General features: G+C 37.2%; 1 protein-coding gene and 2 non-coding genes across 3 annotated transcripts in view; all 3 read left to right on the top strand.

Annotated features, from left to right (window-relative positions):
• Nucleotides 1-14,251, top strand: part of WDR43 (WD repeat domain 43) — a 47,280-nt gene that overhangs the window by 21,373 nt on the left and 11,656 nt on the right. Inside the window, exons 6-11 of the mRNA XM_004268173.4 lie at nt 4,175-4,277; nt 4,794-4,858; nt 6,770-6,941; nt 8,450-8,536; nt 9,754-9,885; nt 11,197-11,328. Coding sequence (XP_004268221.1) covers nt 4,175-4,277; nt 4,794-4,858; nt 6,770-6,941; nt 8,450-8,536; nt 9,754-9,885; nt 11,197-11,328 — 691 coding nt within the window. The remainder of the gene's footprint in view (nt 1-4,174; nt 4,278-4,793; nt 4,859-6,769; nt 6,942-8,449; nt 8,537-9,753; nt 9,886-11,196; nt 11,329-14,251) is intronic.
• LOC117200796 (small nucleolar RNA SNORD53/SNORD92) lies at nt 9,049-9,126 on the top strand. Its single transcript, XR_004482489.1, has one exon. It is a non-coding gene; the product is annotated as a small nucleolar RNA SNORD53/SNORD92 (small nucleolar RNA).
• Nucleotides 10,082-10,157, top strand: LOC117200797 (small nucleolar RNA SNORD53/SNORD92). The gene has a single exon (XR_004482490.1). It is a non-coding gene; the product is annotated as a small nucleolar RNA SNORD53/SNORD92 (small nucleolar RNA).

Below are 14,251 nucleotides of genomic sequence, written 5' to 3'. Positions count from 1 at the left end.
TTTTGGATTTTGGGAGGTAACATTGCCTTGAAAGAATCGGTCATAGCTTATATGGTTAATGTAAAAGATGAATATGAGATTTGCTTTATTGTATTTAATGTTAGATTTATTTTATATTGACTTGTAATGAGGAATTGAGCCTGCCTAAAACTCAGATGTTTATGAGAAAAATTTAAGAGCATTACATAATAGAACTTCCTCCATGCTTGTTTAGAGATAGAGTAGGCTGAATATTTTTGTGACTGGGCAATTTAAAAACCTTTTTAAAAAATTTTTTTAGGAAAATCTCTGATTTTGTTGAAAGAGATGACTGTCAGGGTTAGTGCAGTAATGCCTATTTGATGGTTTACTGAGGACCTTAAATTCCTTGGTTGTGTCTGAGAATCCCAGTAGCCTTTCCTTGCAGTGGTTGCTGTCACTAATTCCCTTTGAAGCTACTTTTTTTTTTTTTGCGGTGCGTGGGCCTCTCACCGTTGTGACCTCTCCCGCCACAGAGCACAGGCTCCGGACGCGCAGGCTCAGCGGCCATGGCTCATGGGCCCAGCCGCTCTGCGGCATGTGGGATCTTCCCGGACCGGGGCACGAACCTGCGTCCCCTGCATCAGCAGGCGGACTCTCAACCACTGCGCCACCAGGGAAGCCCTGAAGCTACTTTGAAAGTAAAAATCTATTTGGTATTGAAGAGCCATCAAAAAGTTTTTAAATTTAAGAAATAATAAGAAATTTCTTGGATTTTATAACATCATCTAATGGTGAAATTAACTTTTTTTCTTTTACCTGATGTTCATGGACAGAATACGTAGAGATTTTAAAAATAGAAGTAGTTTCTTATCCTAATGATCAGTTAGTTGAGCATGCTCTTGACCGTATAAAGTTACTGTAAATTTATACCAAATAATACTCAGAAATGATACTCATCAAATATGTATTTCTTAAAGTAGTAGTGTGGGGAAAGGTTCATGTCAGTCTGGAGGTGGACCTCTGTTCACCTCCAGACCATCAGCTTAGTTACTAATTTTGCCTCTTATAATCAAATTGTGTTGGTTTTCTGTCCTGTGTTTCATTTTTGAGGAGCGCCTATTGGAATATCTTATTTTGGTTCTAGAGGGTTTATCCCTAACATAAGAAATTAGTAATGCCAAAAAAGTTAAAATCGGCCACCCCAATCTCCTGACATTACTGAGGTGCTTCAGTCTTTAATGCCTCACCTCTTTGGCTCCTGAGACTAGGGGTCTCCAGCTCCAAAATTTTTTGTATAGCAGAAAAGTTGATTTCTGCTGTCTTAAGATCCTGAAGATAGTTTGTGTATACCTGAGGCTTCCTAGTAACAGAGGAGTAAACCATAAAAAACAAACAGATTAAAATGCATATTGAAAGGCTGCCCCCAAAGGCCATTCATGAAAACTTTGTTTTATTAGGTAGAGCAAGCCGAGGGTTCCCTTATAATTACCTTTGAAAGACACATTTCTGAAAGAAAATAACATTTGAAGGCTTCTTGCCACTGAAGATTAAAATTAAAAAACAACTGAAAAACCCTTTCATATTACTGCAAGGAGGAAGTACTGTCTCCTGTTGATGTGCTAAAATAGCAGCTTCTGCTGTGTATAGTCGTGTGATAGCAGTGATTTTGAGCATGTATATAGTATGAGTAACTTAATTTTAGAATGAATCTTGTTTTATTACGAAGTTATTATGCATGAAATATTTAGAATTTATCAAATCAACTCTTAATTTTCTTCTAGACACAAAAATACTGAAAGACTGTTTACTGGTAAATGTATAAAGTCTCAGTAGTTAATAAAAAGAAACTGATCTTGAATCATGTTTGTAAGCCACGCTTGTTACTCTGTTAGTCTTTATTTTAATTTTAAAAATTTGTGCCCAGATTTTTTAAACAGCTTCACTGAGGTATAATTGACATAATAAATTATATGTACTTAAAGCAAAAGCATAATTAAGTTTTTACATATGTATACAAATGTGAGATTATTACCACAATCAAGACAGTGGCCACCTGCATTGCTCCCAAGAGTTTCCTCGTATCCCTTTGTAATCCCCCTCCCCACCTCAGTCTACAGGCTTGTTGACATGTTTGGCATATTACAGATAAAGTTGTTAAGGACACTTGTGTACAAGTCTTTTTACAGACATATGATTCATTTTTCTTGGGTAACTACCTAGGAGTATAATGGCTGCATCTTACGATAGGTGTATATTTAACTTTTTAAAAAACTGCCAGGGGCTTCCCTGATGGTGCAGTGGTTAAGACTCCGCCTGCCAACGCAGGGGACATGGGTTTGAACCCTGGTCCAGGAAGATCCCACATGCTGTGGAGCGACTAAGCCCACATGCCACAACTACTGAGCCAAAAATAAATAAATAAGAATAAAAAAAAAAAACTGCCAAATTTTTTCCAGAGTGGTTGTACCATTTTACGTTCCCACCAGCTGTGCGTAAGAGTGCTAATTCCTTCACATCTTCACCAACACTTTATATGGTCATTTAATTTCAACCATTCTGATAAGTGTGTAGTGGTATCTCAGTGCGGTTTTAAGTTGCATTTTCCTAATTACTATTGATGTTGAGAATCTTTTAAGTACTTATTTGCTATCTGGATATGTTCCTTGACAAAGTGTGTGTTCAAATATTTTGGCCTATTTTCTGCTGGGTTGTTTGTATTCTCACTGAGTTTTGAGAGTTCTGTGTATGTTCTGAATATAAATAAATTATTAGGTATATGCTTTACAAATATTTTCTCCTAGTCTGTGGCTTGTGTTTTTTTTTTTTGAAACGAAGCAGTTTTTAATTTTGATGAAGTACAGATCATGTTTTGAAGTCTTTGTTTAACCCAAGGTCACAAAAGTGTTCTCCTGGAAGTTTTTTAGTTTTAGGTCCTGTGTTTATTTGGTTCTGTGATCTGTTTTGAGTTAATTCGTGTATATGGTTCAAGGAACGGATTGGGGTTCATGGGTTTGTTTTTGTTTTTTGGATATCCAGTGGTCCCAGTACTCCCAGTACTATCTCCAGTGAATTGGTGCTGCATATATACACGTTGAGTCAATTGCCTGCTATTTGCAGTAGTTATGTTGTATGAAGTCCTCAGGAGCACTGATTCAGTGATACTGAACTCTTACTCCTTGGGGAAACACCAGGGTTTGGTTTCTGCAAGCCTCTGGTTATAACATTTTTGTCATCTAATTAATACATAACCTTGTTTTATGTGTATTTCTGTTTAAAGATACCTTAGTTTATTTATATACATACACACAAACACATAGCTGATTAACTTACGTCAGAACAGAGTTTATCGAACTTAAACATTTTCTCCATAAGCATATCACAGCCTTTTTACTCTTAGGGACACTAGACCGCACTTCAGCGTTATACTTGGGGGCCATTTTAAATAGTGAAATCACCAACCAAAAGCATAAAAGCAAAAAGTGTGGCGCTAAATAGGCTGGAAAAAGAATACTTAGTATGAAAGCTGAAGTAAAAAGGCAGAGCATAGCCTTGTTAAACCTCATGAGCATTGGGCTGCTCATATGCCTCACTGCTCTATGTATACCTGTTAAAGACCATGAAATCACCACAAATAGTTATTTCGGGGTCTACAAATCAATTTTAGCAAGTAGGCAGATTCTCAAAGAATCAGCCAATAGTGAGGATCATTTATCTATCTATCTATTTATCTATTTCTGGACTCTGTTTTCTCAGTATTGCTGTGATAATCCTCCTCAAATTAATCTATAGATTCAAAGTGAATCCAGTCAAAATCCCAGCAATCTGATTTTAAAATTCAATTGGAAATGCAAAGCACATAGAATAGCCAAATGACTTTGAAAAAGAAGTTGGAAAACTCACTTCAAAACTTGCAAAGCTGCAGTGATCCAGACAGTTGGCATTGCCATCAAGATAGACAAATAGGTTAATGGAAAAGAACGTTGCTCATTGTTTAAGTCTGCCACAAATGCATTAGTGCTTTCTCTTTTCCCATATAACCATGTCACATGGTAGTGACACAAATGCTTCCCTTATTTTGATCTTTAATTACCTTATTTAGCTTTCAAAAGATGAAAATGCTGTTGGGAGCTGATTGCTGTAACTCCCTTTAGGTGTTTGCCTTTTTTTTTTTTTTTAAATGTCTCATTATCTAATCATCGGTTTTGTTATCTAGGCAGGTCCGTTCAGAAAACAAAGAGAAGAATGCAGTGATGTCTTTTACAGTTACAGACGAACCTGTCTATATTGACTTGACTTTGTCAGAAAATAAAGAAGAGGTAAATAGCTTGTTTCTTAGAGAATTTGTTTTTGGACTTCACAAATACTATTTTTTAAAATCAGGGTTTTGATGATTCGATGATTCAGGAAAGAGAGAACAAAATAAAAATCTTAGACTATTCGAAGTAATCATTGGATTCTGTATTGAGTGCTCATGAGGGGAGAGGACAGGGCGCAGTGGCGTTTTCAGTAATCCTGACATGTGGGCCTGCCGGTTGGTTCCCTGTTGTCAGCCAGTGCACTTGGTTGTTGACTTAGCTCCTCTAACTTCCATGCTGCGTTCTCATGGACTGTGCTGTCTTCTTAGCCTAAACTTTTATTTATAGGCTTGACAACAACTACTTGAATTGTTATTTTGGTGGCAGTGATTATTTTTAAATTCAAGAGTTGAACATCCTTACTGTTTTGATTTATCTCTTGTTATTTGAAGGGTGGAGAGGGTAGTTGGATTTTCATAAGTAATTATTAGAGTAGACCGAAGTATATTACCTATTAATGTTACATTTTTCTTTTAGCCTGTCAAGTTAGCTGTTGTTTGCAGAGATGGTCAAGTTCATCTTTTTGAACACATATTAAATGGGTAAGTAAGAAGTTTCTCAAGTCAGAAATTTATTTTCCTTCCCTGACTTGCTACTTATTTATACTCCCACCTCAATATTCTTTGCTTTATGTTACTTTTCATTTAGATTGTTCTGAAAGCCTTCTTAATTCTTTGTCCATATGACTACATACATTCCCAGTGAGAACTCAAGTTTTATTTTAAAAGAAATTGGTTCAGTAGGAAAGCTTTGCTTGTGAACTTTGGTGAAGCCTTAATTTCTAACTTTGATAGTGTCACACATTTGTCACACATTTGTGTATCAGTGAATGCTTGTGTTTTGTTGGACAGAGGGGAGTTGCTGATATGATGTGTAGTAGTCATAGACCAGGGGTCAGTAAATTATGGCCTGCAGGCCACATCCAGTAAAGACCACATGTACCCCACCCTGCCCCCCAAACAAAAATATTTACTATCTGGCCCTTTATAGAAAAGTTTGCCAACTCTTGCATGTGCTATAAACATGGTCTGAGACTCAGTCATGTGCAGAATTATGTTAAACTTTAAAATGGTTTCAACTTTTTATTGTCAGTTGGTGCTCTTCCTTTTACAGTTCTATATAGGGATTATGAAAGTAATATACACTTATTTTAAAACATTCAGGATGCATAGACAATTGATTATAAAACTCAAGTCTCCCTCCATTGAGTTCCACTCCCTAGAGGTAACTTAACATTTTGATGTGTAGCACTTGAGGCCTTTATTTATATAGTCATATGTATGCATGGAATGTATAGTTGAGGGCCCAGAAGTGGTGGGCCATGGTAAGGGCTTGGGCATTTCTCTTTGGGCAGTAGTAAGCTGTTGAAGGATTTTAAACTGAGGATTGATGAGGTTTGACCTAAGTTTTAAGACATTAAGTTTTAAGTCGTTCTATCTGATGTGAAGAGAATAGACCACAGAAGGGTAAAGCCCAAAGCAGAGGCCAAAAATCCTGGATAGAGATGGATGTGGAGTTGGGAAACTAGGAAGAGTGAGTTGGAAAGATAGTGGGGTGCTTACAGTTGGGATTATGGAGGGTGTGTACTTAGTGGTGATAAGATGTCTGTGGTGTGAGGAGCGTGTGGCTAAGGTACAGGGAAGGACAAGGTTGATAGAGGTAGAAGGCTAAAGGAACTGAGAGGGCAGGGTGTCAGAAGGATCGTCAGACTGCATGCTGTATATGGAAATCACTAAGAAAGGGATTCCTCAGTGGAATTGTTGGACAGAGTGACAGCCACTCACATCTTTAAGAGATGCTGAGTGACCCAGAGGCCATTGGATGACGGCAGGAGGGGAATGTAGCTGGTAGCTGGTGACGGCAATTTCAAAGGTTTTGGAGGTGGTGGAGGGAGAGACTACTTGTCTTGAAGTGTTAGTGAAGAACAAGAAGCGTACTTGAATCATTGCCAAGGGTCGTGGCACTAAGGGTGTGGGGAAGGCTGCCGAGGCAAGCAAGGTGAGGAGAGCTCTTAGAGAAGTTGAGGATCTAATTTTGTTTATATTTTGCTGATCATTTTGCTCCTGGAACTCTGATGCAGAGGTCATGGTGAGGATTCAGGGGTTGGAAGCAATTAGAGATGGGGCTGATTAGAGTAGGGCAAGAACAGAGCCATTTGGGGCTGAAGCTCAGGGTGGTGAGAGAGCACTTGGGAGCTTGGGGCCATTTGTAAGGGTTGACAGAGTGGGATAGAAGAGCAGCTGTGCCTCAAGGCAGGGTTTGGTGGTGAGGTCTTGAATGTTGGCAGGGTGGGGATAGATGAAGTCTTGACAGGAACACTAGTGCTCTGGGACACTGGTCACTCCTGATGATGTGGAGGCCGGGGGAGGGTCACATTTCGTGACACCAACTTCAAAGAATTAGTGTGAGATGCTATTTTCACATTTTCTAATCTCATTTTTTTCCATTCCCAGATACTGCAAAAAGCCTTTGACTTCAAACTGCACAATTCAGATAGCAACGCCTGGGAAAGGCAAGAAATCAACACCAAAACCCGTCCCTATTCTAGCAGCTGGTTTCTGCTCCGACAAAATGTCATTGTTGCTTGTATATGGCAGTTGGTTTCAGCCCACCATTGAGCGAGTGGTACGTAGCTGCTCCTCTGGAGTAAAGCAGTGCAACATCAACATGTCTGTGGAAGAGAATGATTTAAAAATGATATATTGGTCTGCTTATTGGAATACTTAAGAAGATGTCATATGTTTCCACTTAACTGAAGGACTTTTCAGTGGATGGTTTATTTTAACTTGTGAGAACTCTGTTTATAGTTGGTCCTTGAACAACACAGTTTTGAACTGTGTGGGTCCACTTATGCATGGATTTTTTCCAATAGTAAATACTACAGTACCTCACCATCCAAGGTTGTTGAAACCACAGATGCGGAACTATGGATACGTTATAACTATGAACAAGTTATAAGTGGATTTTTGACTGCACAGAGGGTCGGCGCCCCTAAACCCTGCATCGTTCAAGGGTCAACTATGTAATTTTACTTAACCCAGTATATCCAAAATATCGTTTTAATGTTTAGTATAAAACGTTATTTGAGATATTCTGCCCCCCTTCTTCCTTTATTTGGTATTATGTCTTTAAAATCTGGTGTATATTTTTCACTTACAAGCCCATCTCAGTTTGGACTAGCCACATTTCAGGTGCTCAGTAGCCACAGGTAAATCTTAATAAGAGATCCTGTAGTAATAGCATGCATTGAGTATTCTAAGTGGAAATGTAATGGGTGGGGCAGTGGTTTAGGTTTTTTGATTACAGAAGTTTCTTTGGAGACTTTTGGTGAGTTACTATGAGCATGTCCAATAGGTGAGAGACTATGAGAGGAATATCTCTTGCTTAAGCAATCTCTTGTTGAGTCTATTTAAAAATACTTCTTACTTTAAAAAAATGTAATACATGGTTATGGTGTGACAAAAAAGGGAGAGAAGTGTTAAACTGTAAACATACGTCTCCTTGCCATACGTGGATCTCATAACCTCACTCTCCAGATGCAGCCTGTTTCCTGTGTGCTTTGTGTCTTTCCAGATATTGATTAGGTGGGTATAGAGAATTACCTATAACTTTAAAGCCTTGTAGGTACATATGTACTTTGCTGCATCTCACTTCCCCTCCTGTTTAATACCATATCAGGACATAGAGATTCACCTTAGAGCATTTTATTAATCAGCATTGCTTGTCTTTGACTAGCTTGTGGAAGGATAGCAGTAGGAAATTTAGGGTAGGATCAGTCTTTTTTAGGATAGATTATAAGATGATGAGCTAATAATGTTTTCTTTAAAATCTGTTACGTTTTAAATGTCAGTCTTTTAAAACTGCGTATGTGAAAGATTTGAGCAGTACATAACTGAAGAAAGTAAACATTATGCCTGGTATCTTCAGAGTTTACCCATTTTCCTCATATGGCATGAATCTGAATGGTGATCAGTCTGAGTGACCAGGAGTTTTCTGTGGAAGCCTTCTATACTTTTTTGTATTTTTATAAAAATGCATTTCTTTTTCACTTTATTCTTACTCTCAGTTACTTTGTTTGACACTTTTTTTTTTTACCTTCCACCCCCTTTCCCTCTTTAAAATTCTATTCCCAGGCTTTAAATTCCAAAGAACCTCATATGTGTTTAGTAAGAGATATTTCAATCTGCTGGGCCCCAAAAGTAGAAACAGCTATAACAAAGGTGAGTGCATTTCATATTAGAAGTTAAGAAAAAAGATATTTGAGTGAATTGAATTGTTATGTAATACTATGTTTAAACTCTTAAAATCCTCTTTATGATCTTGTCTTAACAAATTTTGTGGGATTAGGTTTTAGATATTAAGACTGTAAAACTTTTTTCATTTCTGTGCTCTTGATTTGTTGAACGAATGAGTGAATAGGTGACTAGAAGTTGAAGACCTTGGATTTATTTAATTCTTCCTCCTCTACCCCACCCCCAGTGCAGGATCACTGAGTAAATATCAGTATCAAATTTATCAAATTATTTCATCAATTTATATACTTAAAGGGGCAAAACTTTGTTGAGAGGAATGCGGTATTTCAGGGTGGAATAAAACCTAAATCCATGATGGGGCTGGAATTAAATACCAGATATAAGAACATTATTATCATGCTTTATTTTGAATATAATGTGGCATCTACATGGAGACATCATGTGTTTGGCAGTCTAATGAAAAAAAGGAAAGCCAAGACATGCTATGATGACATTCAAATGGTTTCGCTTCTGGCTGAGTTTCAGAGATGACACCTTTCTCTTGGCTGTCTGAGCATTTCTGGCAAAGATCAATTATTGGAGGTAGTCATAAAATGTACAGCTTCACTCTTTAACTTTTTTTTAAAATTATTTATTTATTTTTGGTTGCTTTGGGTTTTTGTTGCTGCGCGTGGGCTTTCTCTAGTTGCGTCGAGCGGGGGCTACTCTTCGTTGCAGTGCGCAGGCTTCTCATTGTGGTGGCTTCCCTTGTTGCGGAGCACGGGCTTCAGTAGTTGTGGCACGTGGGCTCAGTAGTTGTGGCTTGTGGGCTCTAGAGCTCAGGCTCAGTAGTTGTGGCACATGGGCTTAGTTTCTCTGCAGCATGTGGGATCTTCCCGGACCAGGGATCGAACCCCTGTCCCCTGAATTTTTAAGTCAGTGTGTCATTGCGTGATCTGTAGATTTTGTTTTTCTTGGTTCTTACTCTTACATGTTGCAGGCTTTAAAACAATGAATGTTCAGATTATACTTAAATGCCAGTATTCAATTAAAATATATCTTTAATTCATATCCTATTGAGTTAGTTACATTAAGTTTTTCAGTAGGAAAACCTTTTAAAAGCTGTTAGTTTTCTCATTGGGGATAAATCTTGCAAAGAGTAAGACAGTTTCCTTTGTCACACCCCTACTATTCCTGTTTAACAGGTGAGAACACCAGTGATGAATTCTGAAGCAAAAGTTCTGGTGCCTGGGATACCTGGTCATCATGCAGCTATCAAGCCTGCTCCTCCACAGACTGAGGAAATAGAGAGCAAGAGGAAATTAGGGGAAAAGGAGGTAATCCACTCATTCTGACCATTTTTGAGTTTGAAATTTAAGATTACTTGGGAGATTCTAAGAATTATATTGGATGGAGCCAAAGCTGAAACTTCAGAAAATGGAGAGGACAAAACTCTTATTAACTGAAGAGGGTGCTCTTCTGGCCATTTGGTCATTGTTAGCTGGATAAGGTAATTGTAGATTAAGCCAGGACTTGCTGTGATGATTTTCATTGAGTTTCGCATGTTGCTGAGTTCCAGTGATGCCTTGTCTCTTGGCTGTCTGAGCATTCCTGGCTGGTTTAATGCTAGTTAGCCTTTAAAAGTGATCGTCATTATAACCTCTTAAAGTGCTTATAAATTTCATTTTTTCTCAACTCTTAAAACCCTCTTGTGATTACTGTACTTGTCTGTGAAAAATCCTCTTTTTTGTCTTCCATTCACTTGTCACTCTTGTCTAAGTAATCTAGAATTTTAACTGTTTTATCATTAGAGAAAGAGTGTTTCTTTACCTGATTTTAAATGTCTTGCTTTATTGGGGGTGGGGGGTTGGGGAATAACATTGCTGTTCTTAAAAATTGTTTCTCAATAACATGATATCTGATTTAAAAATAAGGTGTCAACTTCCTCTAGTTTGGCCTAGATCCTACCCTTTAATTTTTTCCTACCTTTTTAGTGTTTTTCATAAAACATAACCCAAACAGGAGGCTTTACCAAAGCCTCTCTGTTTGCTTTGGTAGTAATAGAACATTCGTATTTTGATTGAGCTTCCAAGGGGCTGGCAGAACGTAGTTGTTAGATTTGCTTTCATAAGGGATTAGTTATGTACAAGTGAGTTTTTGTATAGCAAACAAACAGAAAAATAGGAAGACATCTTATAAATTTTGGGGGGAACGTAACTGTCTTTATGCTCTTTTGATAATATTTGTTAGCAAAAGATCCGAGGTTGATGGCAAGGGATAATTACAGAAGGGGAAGCTTTTGTGATTATAGGTCTTTTCTTGTGCTTTAGTAATCAGTTGCCTGATCCTTGTCTTTTTTGAATCTTCATATAGAGGGGATTTTATGAATTACATTTTCAAATCATGGTTTTCATTTTTTTTCACTGGAGTCTGGAAGCTTGGATTGCAGGTATTACACTTGTCTACGACATTGGCCTTATGGTGATGAGATTCTATTGGAATGAGGAAGAGCGTATTTGTGTTTTTCACTGTTGAGGTGTGAATCAGTCAGTGGCTTTTGTCTTCTGAGACATAAGCACAAAGTAATTTGACCAAACTGCTTTAGGTGTTGTCTCATATAACATTAACTGGTCATTTCTGTTCTGTAGGTTAGCATTGAAGAACGCCTGGGAGCACTGGATATAGATGCGAAAAAAGAAAAGGACACCCTTCCACAGACAAACAGTTTTCCAGTTCTCCTCACACAGGGTTTAGAAAGTAATGATTTTGAAATGCTAAATGTAAGTATTATAGCAGTTTTTAAATGAATTAAGATGGTTAATTTTTCTTAGAAAGTGATTGACAGCACATTTACAGAATGAATAGTCATGTTATGTAGCTGTCTTGAATTTAATGTTTTGTGAGTTTAGTCAAATATATATCACTTGGTGGCACTATACAGACAGTCACCAACCTACAAAGGGATTGTATTAAATTATTTTGAACCTGGAATGCATTTTCTCATAGAAATATTGTTGTGAATTGTTACTAGGCTCTTAGGCTTTAGTTCACAAAAGCCTTTATAAACATTGTGTAGCTGAATTATAATACTCAGCATTCTAGATCACAATTTATATTTTTTTCTGTAGGAAAATGCGTTCCTGAGTTTTTACTCTGGATTCCAGAAACTTAATTCCCCCTGGCCGTGAGAGGGGGCGGTGAGGTGGAACCTTGGCAATGGATAGGAGGTTTGGGGGAAAAATTCAAGAGGGTTGGGGGTATATAAAAGGGAGGCACTTAGGATTTCTGTGTTTGTAAGTTGGTGACTGCTTGTACGATGTTGCTTAATTTAGTCCTCTTAAATTCCAGAATTTGAAAGTGGTCTGTAGAGAAAATTTAAGTGTAAAAAATTGGACTTAAGCACTGCGTGATCAGATTAAAGCAGTTTATATTTGCTAAGTGCATTTATTCCTAGTGACTCGTAGTGATATTATGGTGCCACTTAGTGTAGATGTGACTTTAATATGCAGCCTATGAATAAGGTCTCTCTGACTTGTATTTTGATCTAAATGGGAATATCTTATATTTGTGTTTAAGGGGATTTTGCAAAACAGCAGGGGGGAAACCAGGCATATCTAAAAACCTGAACTTACCTTTAAAATAGTTTGTGAGTGTATGTATTTTGGGAGGTCAATTTTAGTTTAACATGGCATACAAACCTAGGTGAGGATTTGGTGAGAAATAAGCTATAGAAAACAATTGACAGTGTTTTTAAAATATAACTTATCTGCCATCATTGCTTACTTAACTGTGCTTTGAAAACTTCTTCAGTAGTACAAGTGAACCAGTTATTGTTTTGTTTTGTTTCTAAGAAGCATTTCAAAACATTTAACAGTACAGTGGGCCACCATGAACCCATCACCCAGTTTCAAAAATTATTAGCACTAGCCAGTCTATCTATTATTGTTTTATCTGTTTGCTCACCCCCTACCCAGGTTACAGTGAAGCAAATTTCAGAACTATTATTTATTTCATCCACAAATATATCCCTGTTCAACTGTAACAATAGAAATTCCTTTAAAAAACATAACCACAATTCATTATCACACCTAAAAAGGTGAACAGTGATTCCTTAAAATCATCAAATATCCAGTTAGTATTTATCTTTCGCTGATTGTCTTGTAAAGTTTTTTTTTCTTTGCTTTCTTCAAAACTGGATCCCAGCGAAGTCCACACTATTTGGTGGATTTGCCTTTTCTGTCTTTTGCAATTTGGGGAAGCTAGGTTATTTGCTCTAAAGAGATTTCACATTCTGGATTTTGCCTCCTGCAAATCCATTTTACTGGGTCATTTAACCCAACAAGTATCATTTAATATACTTCTTGTCCATCATATTCCTGTACAATGGTAGTTGGATCTAGAAGCTTGAAGAGATTCAGATTAGAATCATCTGGCACTTCAGATGTGACAGTGTGTACTTTTGTCAGGTGTCATAGAGTTGTTGGGAGAGTAAAGGAAATGATGTTTGTGAAAGCACTTCTTAAATTGTAAAGAATTGTACGTGTAAGGTCTTTTCATTATTCAGGATTTTGAGGTGATACGTCATATTGTTTAAGTAGAAGTCAATAACCTTTAAAAAAAAAAAAAAAGAAAGAAAAACTAGAATATAGGAGTATTCCCATACTGTATTACCTGGGATATCATGCATTCTAAAGAGAAAGAGGCAAGTAAAAAAATAAACCAAATACTTTTTCCCCTGGAAAGTGTGTTCCTCATTTCCAAAGATAACCTTCTGAGGATATGTGAAATATAATAGGAGGTCATTAAAAATAGGAATGAAAGGGGACTTCCCTGGTGGTCCAGTGGGTAAGACTCCGCACTCCCAATACAGGGGACCTGGATTCGATCCTTGGTCAGGCAACTAGATCCCACGTGCATGCTACAACTAAGGAGTCCACATGCCGCAACTAAAAGATCCCGCAACTAAGACCCAGTGCAGCCAAAATAAATATTAAAAAAAAAAAGAAAGAAAGAAGAAAGTGAGCAGTGTCAGGTATGCAACATAGGACCAAAGGTGTGGTTAAAAATCCCTGCTGTAGAACACTTGACATTAAAGTTTGTGGCTTTTTAGGAAAGTGGCAATTTGACCTAAAGAAATAGTCTATAGCTTATGCAAAAAAGATAGGCTTAGTCATTTATATAATTCATGGCACCCATAGGAGTTATAGATTTTTAAATATTTTAAAAATTTTATTTAAATTAAGTATTTCTTAGAAGTTCCCATTTACAGTAGTACCAAAAAATGCCTAGGATAAATCTACAAAAGATGTTTCTACCTCTACATTGAAAATTACAAAAATTGGGAGAAATTAACCAAGGCCTATGTTCATGCTTGGAAGATTCAATATTGTTAAGATGAGCAATTCCCCCCAAATTATTCTATGTATCCAATACATTCCCAATTAAATTCCAGCACAGCTACCTTTTAGAAATTCAAAGGACATGAAATAACCAAAGTAATTATAAAATGAAGAGCAAAACTAGGGAGCTTACCCTACCTGATTTCAAGAAAAAGCTGTAGTAATCAAGATAGTTTGGTATTAGTGAAAACATAAATATAGATTAAGGAACAAAAATAGTCCAGAAATAGACCACATGCAATTGGTTTTCAGTAAAGGTGCTTCTAAGTTGAGTCAATTGGGAAAGCAAAGTCTTTTCAACAGT

Source organism: Orcinus orca, chromosome 13, assembly GCF_937001465.1.
Source record: "Orcinus orca chromosome 13, mOrcOrc1.1, whole genome shotgun sequence".
Classification (NCBI taxonomy): Eukaryota; Metazoa; Chordata; class Mammalia; order Artiodactyla; family Delphinidae; genus Orcinus; species Orcinus orca.
Note: the sequence above shows the minus strand (reverse complement) of the source record. Positions and strands in the feature narration are given on the sequence as shown.